General features: G+C 37.2%; 1 protein-coding gene across 2 annotated transcripts in view; it reads right to left on the reverse strand.

The window, feature by feature from the left end:
* Window positions 1-19,295, reverse strand: part of BABAM2 (BRISC and BRCA1 A complex member 2) — a 171,790-nt gene that overhangs the window by 130,409 nt on the left and 22,086 nt on the right. For both annotated transcript variants that reach the window (XM_042051606.1, XM_042051605.1), the window contains exon 4: window positions 9,507-9,601. In XM_042051606.1, coding sequence (XP_041907540.1) covers window positions 9,507-9,601 — 95 coding nt within the window. The remainder of the gene's footprint in view (window positions 1-9,506; window positions 9,602-19,295) is intronic.

The raw sequence follows: 19,295 nt of genomic DNA on the forward strand, positions 1-19,295 counted from the left end.
GTAAATAATCGCACCAAGGAGCATTGATTTTCACTAAGAAGTATAACCCCAGAGATTTTTTCGGGCTGCAGATTCAATCTGTGAATTCCCTGTCTCCTGATCCTGTCTGCTGACAGAAGTTGGCTGCACAGTAAGCGAACAGTTTGAATAGGGTAAGGTTTTTCAACAATCAGACATGACCAAAGAGTTGAGAAAATGAATTCACTTGACGCTGGTATAAAAGGCATAGTAGAGCTGTTATAAGGCCACCCACAGGAGGCAATTTAAGCCATTTCAACAGTAACTCATTTAAATAAGTAGCAATGACACCAACTGATTTCCAAAAGAGACAAGGAAAATTTGCAGCCTGACAGTATCAGTTCTAGTGAGATCTTACAGGTGAGGCAAGTGAAAAACCCCCAACAAAGTAACTTCTCCGGCCTATTAGCAGAGTTTAGCTTTCCAGAACTGCCATACTATTCAACTTCTGGCAAAAACCCCACATTTAAATTTTGTTCTGGAACATTTTGTGCTTTGTAGTCTTTCCTTTATCCTTCCAAAAAAGCTAATCAAGAACCTATGCAAACTACTCAGTGTCCATGATTACCTACTCCCCATTTTTTTTCACAATACAATGGGCCTCATGTTCCATAAAGCTGCTAATTCATAGACTCCTTCACAGGTTATTGCTTATTTCATAACTCCAGGCAATGTCTGCAGCAAAATACAATTCTACACTATCAGAAAGGAAATACGGTAACAATTTCTAATTGATTTGAAGTTGTTTTTCTTTGAAATGTGTTTAAATACCCAGGTTGCCAGAATATCTTCCAGGAATGTGATTTTAAAGAAGACAGATTGTAACTGTTTTTCCTGGCTATACTACAGGAAATAACAGCAAGATCTTATTTTAAGTTAGTGTACTTTTATATTTCTAAGCAAGAAATTAACTTTCATGAGAAAATGTCAGTAAACAAAACCTCCCAAGCCCGTAACAGTGGTAATGCATTTCTATAGCATCTTTCATGCAGAATTAACATAAAGAATAAAGTTAAGTACAGATTTGCATTTTGTTTATATCTCTGCACACCACATGCACACAACTTGCATCCTACAGTGGCTTAAAATCAGTACCAATGTAAGTATTTACCTGAAATGAGAAAGATCACAGTGTGACATTAGTACTTATCCTCCACATAAATACAGAGGAGATACTGGTCCAGTGGTTACAGCATTAGTGTAGAAACTGGCATACCTGGTTTCAGTCCCCTCTTTGCTCTACTCTTCATAGGCCACCACAGGGAAATTGCTCACAGAAAAAGGCACAGGATAATTATCTACCATATGCTCACATCTTTCTATCAACAGATATTTTTCACAGTATTTGCAGGGCTGGAGTGTTATAACAACTTCAAAGGCTTCAGTTTCTTAGCAGCCAGCACTTAAACATCCTACAGGCTGCAGCTTCAAATCAATCACTGTAAACCTACATGCCATCTACTTGTCATCTTGTTTTCACAGGTTCTTCATATCCCTCTCCCCCAAAGCACCACTGGAACAACTTTCTGGAGTGATCTTCTTGAAATGATCATTTTTGGGCCCAAGCAAACATCAAAACTTAACATTTTAAAAAACAGTTCAACTCTGGAGCACTTCTGTCATTGCAAATACAACCAAAGAATTTACAGTGTGCTCTACTACTGTGAACACCGGATAAACCATTTGCACAAACCAAAACTAGGGATTGTCAGTATTTATTTTAATTTTTAATTTTGGCAAGAGGCTGTGAAAACTGGATACAGAAATTAGAATAGCTTATAAACACTTAGTAGAAATCCCAAATACCTGAAGGCCTTGAATTAGCAAGAAAATACAGAGCAGGAAAACAACATAATAAGAAATTAATTCTGCTTTCAGAAAAGCATCTTATGTCTTGGATGAAATTATTTTCCTTTTTTTCTTCCACTGGCTACACAGTGTGATTCTTGATAAATGATCCAATACCCAAAGCAACTCTATAAGAGATCCCAGCAAATCTGACACATGGAGAACACTCTTCTGCATTCACCTTAGAATAAATGCAACACTGCCCCTCAAGTACTGTTCACCCAAAAAAGGAGTAAACTCAGCTTCCTAGGGTTACTACAAATTTTTTCTATTCCCTGCTGTAGGAGCAGTTAAGAGACAGCTGATTTTGGTAACTTAAGGGTGCTCAGGAAATCCAGAATCTGTGAAGCCAAGCCCAGGAGAACATTTTTATGTTGTGCACTCTTCCTGAAAGAGTCTGCCTGGTTCTCCCACAGAGCTCTCTTAGAAGATAATCAGACCCTTAAAAGCTACAACTGCCTACTATCTAATTAATCTCCTGAAGACTTGGCATGCATAAGCATTTCTTGTCCTACTTTGCTAAGGGATGAGAGCAAGTTCTGTTTCTCTCCAGACCTCTCAGCACAGCTCTCTCAGAAAGCAGATGATACCTTTACCTGATCCAAGAGGGAATTTCTTAATTCCCTCAGCACATAATAAATTCCACGTTAGTGAATCCAATGTCCTAATCATTAGTTTCTCCACGTGAGTACACTGCACTTTTGCCCCTGGGAGTTGGCTACCAGAGGTGTACATATTTAACTAGACATGGCAAGTAAAAGGAACAAAGCATGAAGACAAGAATAATTCCCCCACAAGACATTGGCACATGCATCTTTTACCTAAAGACTCACTTACCATGCCTTGATGGCAGTGTGAACAGGCCTCAACTCCTCAGACCCTCAGTGGACCAGAGAACAGACCACTGTTGATGCTTTACCTCAAGAGTCCCTTTCAAATAGCAAGTCTTTCACTCTTATCGGCTCTTGTGGTTTTTCCTTTCCTGTCGACACAAGTAATTTTAGCTACAGCAAAAAGGCAGAACCTTCACAGCTAATGTTTTGGACAGCATCCACTAACATCCCATGAGCACTTATCGTTGGGTGGCACAGGCGGAACTGTTTCCTTCTAACCATTTTTCCCCTTCCAAAATCCCGCAAATTAAAATCAATGTATAACACAATGGATCTCACTGTTGTGAGAGCAGTATTGGCATCTTTATTTTCACATCTGTACTACAAGAGAGTTTATAAGACCTTGGAAATACAGTTCCTAAAGAAAACATTTACAGAATACTATTGCGTAAACCATAAGATATCGGAAATCACAGTTACTTCTCTACCATACCAGAAAAATTATTGCAAATTAGTTATCTCTTCTCAAAAAAGCAGCATGAGAACGCTCATTAGATTCCTTTATGAATGTAAAAGCTGCATCTCTGGGAAGATGGGTATATGGCAGAGTTCATGTAAAACTGTACAAACACTTATACTGCAAACAAAAGACTCAAGATGCTGACTAAATTTGAATTATATTTCTGTAGTTATCTCTAAAAAAGAGCAGATATGCCTGAGGAACTGAAATAGAAGATAGCAAGGAAACGCAGACATAAAAGAATGTAAAGAATTAGTAAAACAAAAAGAGGTTTTGAAACAAATATAGGCTGAAACTTAGACCAATAAAAAGGAAAGAAAATATATCTTCAGCCCTCTTCCATTTGGGGAAATGAAGAGATCTTTTGAAAACCATCCTGAGTTTATCTTTTTATTTCTTTTGAGACATTTATTTCTTTGCCCCAACAATATCTTCTGAAGGAAAGAACCTTCAGGGTACCAAACTTAAACTAATTTAATTGGAGAAAAGTATAGTCATAAATTATAACAGAATTCACAGTCCAGAATGAAATCAAATACAAAACTGCATTATTAGACTGAATGGCCATTTCTAACTGATCAGCTAATTTAGAAGTTTTTTCTACTTGCATATTCATAAGCACTGACCAACTTCCTCTACAGAAAAATGGATTATAATAGCACATCAACGTGAATTCAATGGGCATACTACACAGAATTTAAGCGTATTCTCAATTCAGGAAGATGGTCCTAGAGTCAGTCTTTTCTCTCAAAAAAACCCCCACCCAAACCCAAGCCCCTTGTAAATGTGTTTCTAAAAAGCTAACAAGCTGTTGCCTTCAAGACACGCCATTTCTGACTCTTTCTAGAGCTCTTGTAAGGAAGCAGAGTGTATTTTGACAGTAACATCACACATAAGGGCCAGAATCCTTTCATTTTCCACTAGTTTCTCTAATAATACTTTTTTCACCGTCTCTAACAAAACATTGCTCAAGTAAAGTATGATTACATATTAAAAAACTGAAGCAAAAAATAGTCAGAAGTACATTACCAGTTTGCTGGTTTACATTCAAGAATTATAAATGCCAACACATTGGCATTGTACTCCCAGACTTCCACATATAAGACATTCTGCTTTCGTATGTCTGGCATGGGATATCCAACTTTATATATTTGGTATAAACTATGGCTTGAAAGTGAATGATTTGCTGGAATTCAGTATACCACCCTTACCACTAGCAAGGACTGTATTTCCTGCAAAGGAAAGACATACAAGCCTAAACATCTTTTTCAGCATTTTATATTAAAAATTTAAACATCCTGTTATTCTGGTCCAACCTTCCGGCCCATGTAAATCTATAACCATGCAAAATATGGCCAAACTCACATGACAAATGAAAATAATCTTTATTTTTTCCTAATACAATGCTATGAATGGAAAACCATAAAATGTTTTCTCCCCTTATTTTACTAGCGCACAATGATTAAGTCCTTCATCATGTGCACTTTAGTTAGTATGGCAGAAAAACATTTTCTCCCACTTTGCCATCCTTCAGCCAAATATTCATGCACATTCCAATGTTCTCCAAAAACTCGTCTTTCCTGGACTGAAATACTATATTTTAAAAGCTAATATTCTAGACTTTTCATATTCTAGGGAGAAATTGCATTATCAGAGAAGCTTGTGCCAAAAAATTAAAGGAAATTTTTCCCCCGAAGCCCTTTGCAGAACTAAGGAGTTACTTTTGCCTTCTACACCAGCAAGATTTAAGCAAGAAAGGCAAAACTACCTGGCTTAACAGATATTTTGTTCCCTCAAAATAAAAGAAGTATTTTCAAACTATGGATTTTTTTTTTAATTTCTGGATCCACTAGGTGAAAAGTCCAGCCAAAATGCTGCAATTAAGTAAAGCAGAACTTGTAACCTCAGCATATTCTCTTTTTTCCACTGCCTATCAATACCAGACAAACACTCAGAAAGGCTGCAGCAGCTATATGCATATATACATATACACATGTGCACACATATCTACATCCCCCATATATACAAATAGGTAGGAACAATAGAGAGGGACAGGAATAAAAAGTTTTCAGAATTCGCGTTTGTTTCAGAAAATTAAACAACAAATAACATTGGATTATTTATAATCAAAACACATTTTGACATATTAAGTCAAGATATGACTGAAAAGTGAACACAGTAAATGGGAATATAAAGTTCAAAATAAGGAAAAAACCTTTTAATAAATTGGAGGATCCAATTCTGCATTCTGTTTCACCTAAATTCCCCAAGTTCAACTGAAGCCAAAGTAATTTAAATGCTTTCAGTACAAGAGCAGCAGGTTAGGGGTCCAAGAATGAAATCTGCTGCTGCCATTTGAAATAGAGCGCACAAAAGAGCTAAACAGGTTGAACTTACCCATGCATTTCCCAGACCCAAGCAGAACCCACTGCTGTGGCTTTGTATTTTAAAATCACACTAGAAAAACCATTGAGCTCATTGCCCTTATGGGGGTCTCTCACACTAGAATGTATAACATCTGAATCTTTGCTAACAATACAACTGACAGACTTTTTAGAACAAAGTAGTTCAAATGGTCTTAGTTAATTATAAGCAGTGTTTGGGCTTTTTTGGAGTTACTGTGGGCAGTTAACACTGTTTAACTGTGGGCAGTTAACACTGTTAAACGTGTCTCATGCACTTGAGTAAATAAAGAATAATCAATGGAAGAGGGGGATATTTAAAGGATCTCTTCACTACCCAGTAAAAGCTAACTCGGAAACCAACAGAAATAATGATTAAGACTTTGAACACAGGCACAGAAAAAAATACAACCTTCGTGACAGTCATCATATAGCCAAATGAGTCTAATAAGCACAAATACAAGAACTTAAAAACAAACATTGGTCCACACAAGATACAGAGTGTGACAGCCAATACTCTTGGGTAACACAGTGAGCTGAATTAACTGCACAGTGACCGGAATCTGTACTCAGTATCAACAATTACACAAGGGAAAACAATTCTCCCAATGCTAGGTACTGGCATTAGAACTGCAGTGGCCCATTCTCTAAAGACCTCGGATGACAATCTCTTCCTCCCACACAAAAGCAGCACTAAGTATTCCCCCAAGGAATATGCTATAAACTAGCCCACAAGGACATATTCTGCACTTAGTAGGCTTCAGGAAATGCTCATGTCCTCTTGTGTCCATTCCCACTAAGGCTAATGAAGCCTTTTCGATAGCAGTGGGTGGGCAGAATAATTCTGGGGAGACTAGCTGGAGGCCTGAAGTAGAATACTAAGGTACCCATTTTCTTGAACTGATAGTTACCTTGCTTACACTTCCATTGCATCCTCTTTGCCAAACAGAAGAGACTTCAAAATCATTGCAAAAATGGGGTTAACATTTTGAATAAGCACTTCAGTTATTAACTGGCTCACATTAACAATCAACTAGGCTAACATAACAAACAATTCTTGTTACTCAAACTGGCGTCATTGTAATGAGCTCCAAATTAATCTCATCCGTACACAATCACTAATCTTGCTGTGTGCTAACTGAATTGTTAATCAGAACAGAGTGAATCATAGGTTGTTTTTAAAATACATTTCTAATACTTGTCATCCAAAATGAATAAACACTAGAGCAGGAAAGAACTTTTCTGTTTACATTCTGAGAAGCTGATTTTATTTATGCATACTATACATGCAAGTATCAAATGCATTTGATAGGAAAACATTCTTAATGATAATAAAAAGTAAAAATGTTTATTTTTAGTAACTCTTTGAGCATGAACAGCACCACCAACCTAAAGAATTAGGCCCCTGACCGTAATTAAAACTGTATGACAAACCAAAAGGACCACTTGCCCTGCTGTTGAACTGCTCCACAATGCCTACATCATCCTTCAAGGTCAGCATGCACACGATTAGACCCTGTGACCACCAGAGTAACCACTACTGGCAAGATATATAATGAAGCACATATTTTACAGCGCTGAACTTGAGACTGAAGTTGAGCTTCAAAACCAAGTGACTTTAATGTTTGTGTAAGACACAAAAGCAAAGCTAAATTTCAATGTGCATTTTGAACTTGATTCTGCAATTACAGTATCAATTCAAGAAAGCATTAGCTCTGCTTATAAAACAAGAGTGCTCAACACACCGCTCTACTGCTGAAATGCTGGCCTGATCATTTAGGAATTCTCCAGGAAAAAAACCCCAAAACATGAACTATTCATCTACAGCACTTTTTAAAATGCAGTATTTCTGGAATCTTGCTTTAGCTGTCTGGCTAACAGCTGCTTAACTGAACACCTGTTACCATGCTCAGATGAAAATCTAACTGGAAGGTCTGCCCATGGCCATGGAAACTGAAGAGTGACTGAAACGATCTGCAACACAGCCATTCAAATGTCTTCAGGGAAGCCTACTGACAGCCTCCATTAGAGCCACACAAGCTTGAGGAATCTGGCGTACCGGGTTCTCCTTTCAAGCTAAGCATAATGCCTGACTCAAGCCATCTAACAACACGTGATGACTTCTACTTGGAAAACAAGACACTCAGATAGATGAGAGCAGAGCATGCAGGCTCAATGTCAGAATTCCCACAGATCCAATGGCACATATTACTTACTTACAGACTGTTCTTCTCATTGAATAACATCTACATGCTTTTGTGCATGGTAGATTCTGTCTTGACTGCCAGGAACAGTTGCATCAGAAGTATTTGAAAACTACTCAAGATTAAGAGCATTCAATTATGGTCAACGTGCTAATTTGTATTTTACTTCTAGTCAGTAGACAGCTAACTTAACACATTTAAGAATTCTGCTAATATCTTAGAATTCAATTAAAATTATCTTCATTACACAGCTCTCACATTTCTGGAAAAAAGGGAACTGTCCAAAGACTTAGCATAATAAGTAAGCTATTGTTAATGCAACATTCTGAAGAAAAAGTCTACAAACCATACGGAACATTAAACAGTGAATGCAAAACCAAAGGCACACTGTGTAGACCACAGCTGCAAGGTGGGAATAACATGCTCCGATGCCATCAGGATGAATTGAAGGCCAATGACCAAGGATCTTATCAAAAAAAGGTTACATTTACATAGTGAACAGTTCAGCAAGGCATAATGACCAAAGGAAAACTGTTGGCTTGCAGATTTCTTCTTTGGTTTGTTCTAACTACTTTAAAACATGCTGGTCAATATCTCATTATGTATCAAGAAGCAAATGGCTCTTCCAAGTTGCTTTTCAACAAAGAAGACAGGAAGTTCGTTCTGTGCTTAGGCAGAAGAAAAGCAGCACTCCCAAAAGAAGCATCATTAATGAACAATGTAAGAAAGAAAGAAAAATAAGGATGTTTTTATCCTTGCAGGTTTTCCTGTAGAACACTACTGTTACTGACTTCTTTTCACATGAGAAATACGGCACCGCACCAGTCTGAGCAAGCTTCTCCATCTGAACAGCATTTCTGCAAGATGTCCCAAACTATTTTATGTCTCATTTGCAATTTGGTATTAATTTTTGTTTTCCAATACATTAAAAGGTGTTTCTCTTTTTTCAATATCAACTACAAAAAAGGAGTTGCTAATGTGAACACTGCTCAGGAAGTTGTAAGATTGTGAAACAAATGAGAAAAAGAGGAAAACAGAACTGGTAAAAAAAGGAGTATGAAAACAATTCTAGAATTGTCATAGAAAGTAAAACCGTTTCTATAAACTAGCCTAATGAAATAGCTGTTCATCAGCACCATGTCTCCTTCCCAAAGGAGTTCGCAAGCTTAACAGCAAAGTTATCAGAAGAAGAAAAGAAATATGACATTCACCTTTTAAAAATTCTATTAGGTATGCTGAAAATAATTACTCAAACCAGTTCTTCTGATTTTTGTATATAACTTACTATGAAGTGAAAGGTAAAACCAAAACCCAGCACTTGCCATGTCACACATCAAGGACATGTTCAACCTCCAGCATGACACCTGTACCACAGCATGACAGCCACTGACTTCCTTTGGGGAGCTCTGGAGATGTGCTCATAACGCACAAGAGGAGCTGCAGGTGAGGGCTCTACAAGGAGTCTCTTTAGTAACTACTAGTAAGTTTTGAGAGGGAGAACTATTATGGATTCAACTTCAAATCACTTTAGAAAGCAATGTGTTTACACTCAAAATACCTGTGAGATAAAAGGTGTTTTTCTTTTTTCTTTTGCATTTATAAAATTTCTGTTGCTGCAGCTATTCTAAAAAAGCAAAGTCTCTCTGCAAGGTGTAAGGTTCTCAATCAGTAAAGTACTTACGTGCAAGGCAGAAGGATCTGGCAAAAATTCAGCATCCTCTCCAAAGATAAAATCTGGCGGCAGGTCAGGATAGTGAGCATTAAAAATTATATCCCCTGAAAAGCAATAAAGGAAAACACTGTTTGCACTTTTATATATGTGCTTATAAATAAAATATAAAATAATCACATACAACACACATTTTAAACACAGAATTTGACAACTACATTACATATATTTCATGTATATATCCATATAATTTTTACAAAAAATTCACATGCAAGATAAGCATCAGATGTTTTGGGGGATGAAGTCAAATTCCTGAGGCGCAGCTTCGTCCTCCTCTGCAAGCAATGAAACATGAAATACATGATTGCTTTCTATCTCAAATGGCAATTCAAACACTATTGAGGGTTGCCTCAAAACACTGAGTTAAAAAATTGATTTTGTTTTAATAAAAAGTAGCATATTTAGATGGCTGTGTTTTGTCTATTAAAAGTCAATTGCAAACTACTAAGGTCACGACTTTCAAAATACCAGAGCTTTTAAAAATTAGTAGCACTTACTCCCTCTCTTCTCCTCACCACCGCCAACTCTTAGAAGGAAGAATACACAGTTCAACAGGAACCATTCCAACTACCCAAATTCTGGCCAAGAGAAATGCAGTATTGCACATTTAAATGGAGAGACTAAAATTAACTGAAAATATAAAACTTCATCACAGCTTGGCACTGAGCTCTCATCTTGCCAGTGTCACAAGATATGCAATTAAAAGAAACTTGGGTTGTAGTATTTCACTAGTACACATACTTCAGAGTTCATATAGATCAAGAGGTCGTCATATGCATCTGAGCTTTCAAAAAAACTCACCCACTGTTCAAGAAAAAAATTTTAAAAATAAAAGTAAGTGTTTCTAGCCTTACTTGTCTACCTCCCCATCATTCTTTATGACAATATGAAAGAATAACTGAGCTTTTGCATAAAACAGATCTATCAGGTAGCAGACATTAGGAAAAAAGGCTGCCTACTATGTGTTATGACTCGTTTAAAATCCACACAGCAAAGTAAAACCAGCATGGTAACCCTTATAAACAATTCTGTTCAGAGAAAGTTACACCACTTTTTATTTCTTAAAAAATTGTGAATGCAGAACTAGAGGAAAGCACTAGATGAACAGATTTTGCAAAGCCACATCATTGCTGGCTCAGTGATGTCACCATCTCAAGGCATTTAACATGACAGTTTTAATTGCGGATATTCTGCAAACTTATCTTGGCCTTAGCTGGAAGCAAGGATACCATGAAGATGAATTGCAGAGGATGAAGGTTCATGGCCAAGAAGCCACTGGCCAGTCTGGGGTAGGTATTCTCTACAGCATGGCTCCAAATCACAAACTCACTGATCATGCGATGAGTAGAGCACAGTGTGGGTTTCTCCTGTCCGCACTCCCACCTTCCTTTCACAGCTGTCAGGAGCACGTGTAAGTACGGGGTGCAGAAAATAGCAGAGGTCTGCCAGTTAAAATTCCTGACACACTCAACATAAAAATAAACCCTTTAATTTCATTTGAATTTTGTTTAGAAGAACGAAACAGGCACCAGTCCTGGAGGAAAAGATATAAAATTGCAACAGGAAATGCATCTATATTAAGTAAGAGAAAATAATTACTAGATTGCCTCAACTGTAATACAGCACTGAAGAATTCAGAAAAGTTGATGTTTACTAGATTGGGTAGTTCGTACACCAGTATAACACAACCCTTTTCTTGATATTTACTGCAATTAAAATGTCATGCATGGCTTCTTTCAACAATCCCATCAATTTCTACATAAAGAGCAGTGAACTTGAGGTTATGTACTGAAGGAGATTCACCTTAATACATTCTTTGACTGAGTTTTGAAAGAGGCATGTTATGAATAACTTAGAACACAGCACAATGAAAAAGCCTGGCCTGTTACTTAGGCAGCCCAATGCTACTCCAAAGGAAAGGACTGTACCTGTGCTTTTGCCATGTTCCTGTGTGATGCTAAGTAACTCATTTAGCACACTTTTCACACTGCAGGTGCTAGCTGCATGCTTTTCATTCTCTGCATTCCTGCTTTAACAGAGTTGGTGAAACAGAGTAGATAGATATATCTACAGCTCAGCTCACTTAGGAGCTGCACTCCAACTACACACACACTAAAAAAAGCTCCTTAGAATAAAAGAAGGATCAAAATCACAGTGTCTTTTTGATGTTACACCTCCACATCTGATAAGTGAAAAACTATTACAGAACCTCACATCATGAGGCAGCTTCAAGACTATGCTTGAGTAGTGAGATCGGCAATAAACCGTATCCACCTCTACGAGCTGCACAGGAAGGGGTGAACCTCAGGAAAGCTGTGGCAGTAGGTACAACATGGAGGTTCAACTAGGTACAAACTCTTTCCTTTCACAGAGAGAACTCACAGCAGCTCCCATACATCAATGTATGCAGTGCTCAATACAACACTAAATGAAAGTTGGCATTATTAGTTTAACATGCTAGGTGGTAAACTTTAACAATTTGGGGTTCAGGTCAGCTGCATATGCCATGCAACCATTCCTGCTGGGGGATGGTACCCTCTCTCTGACCCCTCATGTGTGATGTGTGGTCACACTGAGGTCAGGTACATCATGTCGCAGCTGGACAAACCACTCTATTACCTACCTCACATGCTCATATTTGTTCTTTACCACCTTCTGTCAGACCCCTTCTTCCACTAAATATTAGTGGCATTATGAGTCCTTATCCACTGTGAGTGACCAACTATGCAAATATTTGGATTTTAAAAGTGTTCATGACCTACTGACACCAAAGAACTATTCAGGTACAATGGACAGAATCCAGAGTAAAAATTAACATTGTGATATTTGATTTTCTGTTACTCATAATTACTTATAATTGCTAAAATTGCTTCTACCTGTCCAAGGTAAACATGCCTCAAATCCAAATTCCCAAGTCCTTTTAATAAAAGTCACTTTGAGACCAAATATATCAATATTAATGCCAATGTGTATTTCAAGATTATTTTTCCTATAGTATATTCAATTTCCAAAAGGCCATATGTTATATAGCTACATAGGTTCTCTAGGCTTCAAAATAAATAAAACTAGTATTTCAGTGCCTGTTAATTATACATTCACAAAACACTATTGCTGAGACCATACTCAAAACATTTTACAACCCCATGGAAACTAAAAATGATGCCGTTGTTCTTATGTTCTAACTAAACAGAAATGTATCATTTATGCTCTCCTTCTTACAGTACTATAGGATTTTAGCCAAATGTAAACCCTAATTTATTGTGCTACAATCAAACCTCACGCAGGCTGGCTGACAATTTAATAGAGACAAAGAAGTACAGAACAAAATGTTGTTTCCAGTTCAATGTTAACAGTTAGAAAAGAGCAGCGATTCTCTATCATCAGTGGCTTTTGTTCTGGAAGTTAAATACAGCATCTTACTATTAAAGATCCTGAGATTTGACCTTAGAACAAATTTTTAACATATTTAAAAATGAAAAAAGCATTCCCTCAGTCAAGTGTCATTCTATTAAGTTTCACTTCAGCCATGAATCCAAAGATGTTCAGCTAGTTCCTAAAACAAAAGGAAAAAGAACCTTTTTTTTAAACTGTATCAGACATCCATACACATCACCTCCAGTCTCTCCAACATTTCTGCTCCGTGCTCACCCCTTCCATACAGTCTCACTTATGTCTTGCTTAATTTACATACTAGAGCAGAAAAGGTAACACCTTTGACTCTAAAAGGCTTAGGCACCAAGGAAGGAGTTTGCCCTATTCAGCTATGAGGATGAGCTATTTTCCTAAGTTCCACACTTGCAGCAAAAACACACCGTAACAAATCAGACTACAGATAAGAGAACCCATCCTAAATCTGAATTTTGTTCTTGTTAAATATCAAAATCCAGAGAAATTAAAACTGCAGTCAACAGTTTACTTGGCAGGACTATGATGCATAAATGAAAAATGCTTCATTACACTCAAATAAAAGGTATTTAAACAATCCCAACAGCCAATGCAAATCTGGTTTTACTTGACATAAATATTAACACTAGCCTCTGCAGTAAGCTTACAAAATATAAGGTGCTAAATATTTTGAATCACAAGCTAACAGTTTGTCTTGACCTACTAGAAAGAGCCATTTTTACAGCAAGTACTATCTTTAATGCTTACATGATGTTTTCTGTGGCTTACCCTCTTCAAATGTAATTGTGCTGGGGTAAAAAAAAATAACACTTTTAGCCACTAAAGTCATTTGCAAAATTTTTGTGCTTAGAGTTTGAGAATGGTTACCATTTTGACCTTGGAGGAAAAAAACCAATGAAAAAATCAATATAGGCCTGCATTCTCTACTCTTCTCACCAAAATGACATAAATACCCTTTTTCTTGCATCTCCAGCACGAGTTTCTAGTTTTGCATAAGTTTCAGTTATGTTGGCCCGTATTCCCTCAACGGAGGCCAACTGCATGGTGCTCCACAGCACTACTGACCATGACCACTCCAGTGTAAGAGCAAGGCAAGCAAAACCTTCACTCAGACCATACTTATCTCGTTGCTGTAGATATACCAGCCAATAATTACTTTGATGGAATTACATTTCCAATTATCCAAAAATATTACTTTCTCTTCCTTTCTTTCTCCTCGGGCAAACAGCATTAAATGTTGAAATCTTTTACTTCACAGGACTTCAAAAGAAAAGTTCATATGCTCCCCACAGACAAAATGATAGAAACATTAATACTTAAGTCTGCAATTTCTTTTAAAACACACATGGGCTGTTCTTTTCTCATCTATCAAAATGAATATGCAAATCTAACAGAGGAATAAGAATTGACTACAACCAAGACAGGTGTTTCTCAGCAAGAAACAGAGAAGTTTCTGAAATCCCTACAATCACTTTCCACTGTCCTACCCAGTTTTTCCTCTCCTGGTAACTTCATTTTGGGGTTATTTTTCTTCTTTTTTAGCCCATATTATGAATTTGGTAGTACTGAAAAATGTTATGCTAAGAGTGCCACAGCATTAACATCCCTGCTTAACCAACGGCAGCAAAATTAGGAAGCCGACTACCAGTTAACTTCCCAAATTCTACATTTGAAAGGATATCTATATGCTTCAGTTTCTTCTGACACCAAGAATTTCTAAGTCAGCACTAAGTATGTGGAATAAACATGTGTGGCCACTGCAACCTAGAATAAGGCCAATTTGAATGGAATTTGTTATGAAGGAGATCAACCCGTTTGGCTTTTAAGAAATCCAAGTGCAACTTTATAATGAAATGCATTCACAGATAATAAGGAAGTTGCAGAAGCAAGAGACCAGACTTGTGCAGAATTAGTTCTGGGAAAATACAGAAAGTGCTCTTGTTGAGTATTAAAAAGAAAAAGCCAGTAGAATTATATTATTCATCAATCAAAATTCTAACCTGTCTTTTCTAGTAGCCATGCAAACTGTAGACAAGAACCACTACCACTGATCAGTCTCTTCTATAAACAAATCCTTACCTAAACCAGCTGGTTTTAATTGTCTTTACAGATACAAAAATAATCAGTTACTCACTACAACCAGCAACCAAGATACCAAGTCAGTGCAGTCAGCAGTATGAAAGGATTTAAATTAGCTAAATGCAGACCTGCCTGGAAACCTTGTCACTGGATTCCACCCTAAAGAATTTGCTCTGCAGGCTTTAAGTCAAATACAGTAATATAATACCTATAGAACCCATTTCTAATTGCTTGGCAAGAAAGATTAGTTCCTGAAATGACAATAAAACTTGTTAAATACAAAACTACTACTACTGAAAGAATATACATGAGTAATTCTATTGCACTGCTGTACTGCTGCTGACAGGCTATTCTCTCAAGTAAATGATGTTTTTGAGCTTAGTTTCTGGCTTGACGTGCGAATCAAGATATCTAGAAAGGGAAAGGCAGAAAAGCCAGCTTAAAGACTCAAAACCATCTCATAATAGAAGGACAATTTGAAAAAAAAGATATTTGATTGTATTAGAAAAATCCAAACCAACTTCTCTGCACCTCTGTGACACTCCAGAAGAAATTCTAGCTACTCCACCACTCACAAAGCTGTGAAAGACCCAGTCTCCACAAACTTGGTGCAGCTGATGAAAACAAGTTGTTTAGTGTCATTTGAGATGCCTCAGGGCACATTTACGGCAGCTGTGACACATGGTTTTCAGAGAGAGCAGTGCCCTGTGGGTCAGAAGCTGAAAGGGCAAAGCAAGGTATTCTTGGGAACCTCAGAGTTAACACACCTATAGTGAGGCTAGTGAATCAAGTCCCACTTTTCCAAGAAAAGAAAAAAATCTATAGGAAGCATTTGAAGGATGTTAATTTGATTCTTGGAAAAAAGGATGCAGATGTGGGTCTTTTTTTTTAACTTCAACTGACAAATGCTGCTGTAGGAGAAAAAAATGCTGTAAGACTACAGAAAGTATATTGTTTTGTAAAGTGGGCAAACTTGCAAAAATGGAATAAAAGTAAGTAAACTGGATCCCAAGCTGAGCAAGATGGCATCAAGACCATCTCAGAGCTCAGTAATTTGCACTTCTGTAGCTGGGCAACTGCTTTCTCAGAAACCTTAGCACTAGAATTGAAGAGGACAAAGATGAGAACACCAGATAATTCAAGATGGGATAAGATACTGGTAGAAATTAAGGCCAGGCAACACTGGAGAAATTAAAACAGAGACACTGGGTAGATGAGAAAAGGAAAAGTGAAGACAAAGGATAAATAGACTCAAGCATATGGATTAGAGACCATTACCAGTATGTGCAGCCCAAACAGGTGAAAAAGGGGGAAAGAGCAAGGTGGGAAGGCACTATGGTAATACCACTGGGGAGGCCTAACTTAAAACCTTCTAAACCTCTCTAAGTCCACACTTGTACATAGATACTTCTAAGGTCACTTCTCTTGATGAAGAAATACACTATCTAAGACTTAAAACTGCAAAATCTTCTGTAATTTACTTGCTCAAGAGAAGTCCAGAACATAAGAAAAAGTGAGCAAAAGTGAAAGTGATTATTTAAAACGGGAAAATATTGTTGTAAACTTTGTATTCAAAGAACAAATAAATATAGTGAAAAGATTAGACTCTCTCTTGACACTCTCATTAGGTACATTCATCAGATAATGAACAGGTTATTGAGGGAAAAAGATTTATTACTTCTGCCACGTAAAGCCAGAGGCAGCCAAACTTTAGAAAACACATTGCCTGGAAAAATCTTTGGTATGTTGCATGACCCAGCAAAAAGACACTTATCACACAGGTAAGGATAACACCTAAGTATAATCTGAATTACAGCAACTGGAAAGTCCTTCCCGTTAAGAGCCTCAACTAAAACACAGCCTGTGTAAAATAACCTAATGGTGCACAAAACACTAACACATGCATTGTAGCAACATACTTATGTGAATCTTAAATCTTACAGTAACTTGAAAAATCATTTTTACAATTATTTATTGGCACAATAAAAAGTGTTTAACGAATAACTTGGCAAAGCAGCCTTTAAAGGGGCAATAAGGAGGTCGGGTTGTTCTCTATACTTATCTTTTTGTTTGTTCTTAATTACTTCCTTAAAATAGAAAGCCACAAGAAGACTGGATGAACTTACTGAAAGAGTTCCATCACAGGAATAAAAACAGAAGGAATTTTGTACCATGTTTTATGGGCAATATTCTTAGACTAGTTAGGCAGCAAGAATGATTTCCTCTGCTAAGGCCCATAACTAAAAAGAGTAAGAAACTAACAAACAAAAATCAGAAGCAAAAAACGAAAAACTAAGCTTCAAATGAGACAAAGGAAATGTTCCTCAGGATCAAGGAAACCAAAGTGGTGGCAGTAGAACCCAGAGCTATAATCCACTCACATAAAAACAGTGAAAATCAGACAGAAGATGAAAATACTAGAGTTCAAGAGGCCACAGAGAACAGTAGCATTGCAAGGGCAACACATTGTTTAATCACTGTGAAATTCCAGATGACAGCACTCAAGGTCAGAGAGGGAAGGAGGCATCAGTGCCTGAAAAAGAAAATGTGAAGAGCAAAAGAAAAAAAAAAAAAAAAAGTCAGATTCCCTAGCAAGCAGCAATGAAAGCTTGAGTGAAAAAGGAAAGCCAAACCCAAGATATTCCAAGGTTTTCTGGAACAAAACTGCAATTTGATTCTTAATGTCATATTTTAATTGTAAAGACTATTGCAGCTTATAACTCTGTTTATCCTGACAATTTCTGCTGATATCTGCCTTGATGTTTTATCAACTAAGACCAAAGTATCTGCAGGAGTTACAGAACACTTCGCCTCAAAATACACAAATAGTTCCTCAGAAAGAATACTAAACTTTTCTAAGCAGATACTGCTGTTCAGTTAACAATAAAGGATACCTCTGCAAACCACACAAAGTAAGTTTTGTTCTAGGAACACAGATTCAGCCTCTTACAGGGTATTACAGACAGGCTTCCTGAAATTAAAACTCCAATTAAGAACTTTGGAAAACTCAAATACAGAGAAACGTATGGAGCTTAATGCAAAAACATTGAGTAGTGGATGAACTTATAAAAACAATATAGATGTCTCAGATTTCAACTGACAGTCTAGCAAGACTAGGCTCAAGTTTTCTAAGTATTCCCACCATGAAAACAAACAAAAAAATTACTTCCCTTACAGAAGAAAATAAAGCAAAAGTGCCTCCTTGAAAGCATCACTGGAAAATTTCTGAAGTGTGATGGAAGACAATTACTATGATAAACTATTTATCTTGAACATTGCCATAATATTTTCTCCTATATAAAATTGTGGGTATCTCCAAGGTCCCTCGCTGGAGCTGAGTAACTGTTCAGTGTAACATTCCAGCAGCTCTGCATACACGCAAAAGTAAGGTGAACAACATCTTAAAAAACCCCATTAAACAAGCCATTCTTATGTCACAACATGTGTGCTCCTACCCAAGTTTACAAACCAATTCTTTTACACTACAGGTAGCTAGCCTTGCCTGCAAGTACACTTTCTCCTTTTTCAAGAAGCTGTGAACTTTCTGGTGTTTTGGAAAACAGGACTGCACTGTGCAGTTACACTTCCCTAAAGCTGCACACCAACAGTTTCCAACACACTGGGATTGCTACGAGGGTGCCTGTGCAGTGGCAGCAGTTATGATTGATGATATGCAAAGACCTAATCTGTTGCAAAGAGGATATAACACAAACCACAAAGGAACTACACACTTCAGCCTGTGTTTGGTACCACATCTGATGCTGAACACTTTTAGCCAATCTTTTCATTCTGGCAGATTTCGCAACTTTCCTTTGCAGAAAGACTCTGCCCTTGAAAGATAACATATCCAGCAACTGCTTCAACAAAGTATCTAAACATCTCCGTTTGCACACTATGGCTGTCTTCCCCTGACATCATTACAGATCTAAACACAAAATTATTAAAGCTTTCTTGAATCTGCTCATATCACTATTTATTCCACTTGCTGTGAGACTTAATGATTCACAGCATTTTCAAACACGTAACACTGAAATGTGGAGGATTATTAGAACTTGAATTCACAGCTGTTATTAGATACCTCTGAAAAAGATACACTTGTTTACACCATTTTCAGTTGTCTTGGGTAAAATACATAATACGGTTAAAGTGTGGTTTGGGCTTTACAAAGCTGGAGAGAGCAGCAGCACTGTAGTTTTTTTGTTTAATTGCATATGTGACATAAAAAAAAAAAGAACACTGGAGAAGAAAGTCCAGATT

The sequence above is a fragment of the Corvus kubaryi genome, unplaced genomic scaffold (genome assembly GCF_017639235.1).
Source record: "Corvus kubaryi isolate FWS band 111438036 unplaced genomic scaffold, C.kubaryi_AGA036_p1.0 76, whole genome shotgun sequence".
In the NCBI taxonomy this organism is placed as follows: domain Eukaryota; kingdom Metazoa; phylum Chordata; class Aves; order Passeriformes; family Corvidae; genus Corvus; species Corvus kubaryi.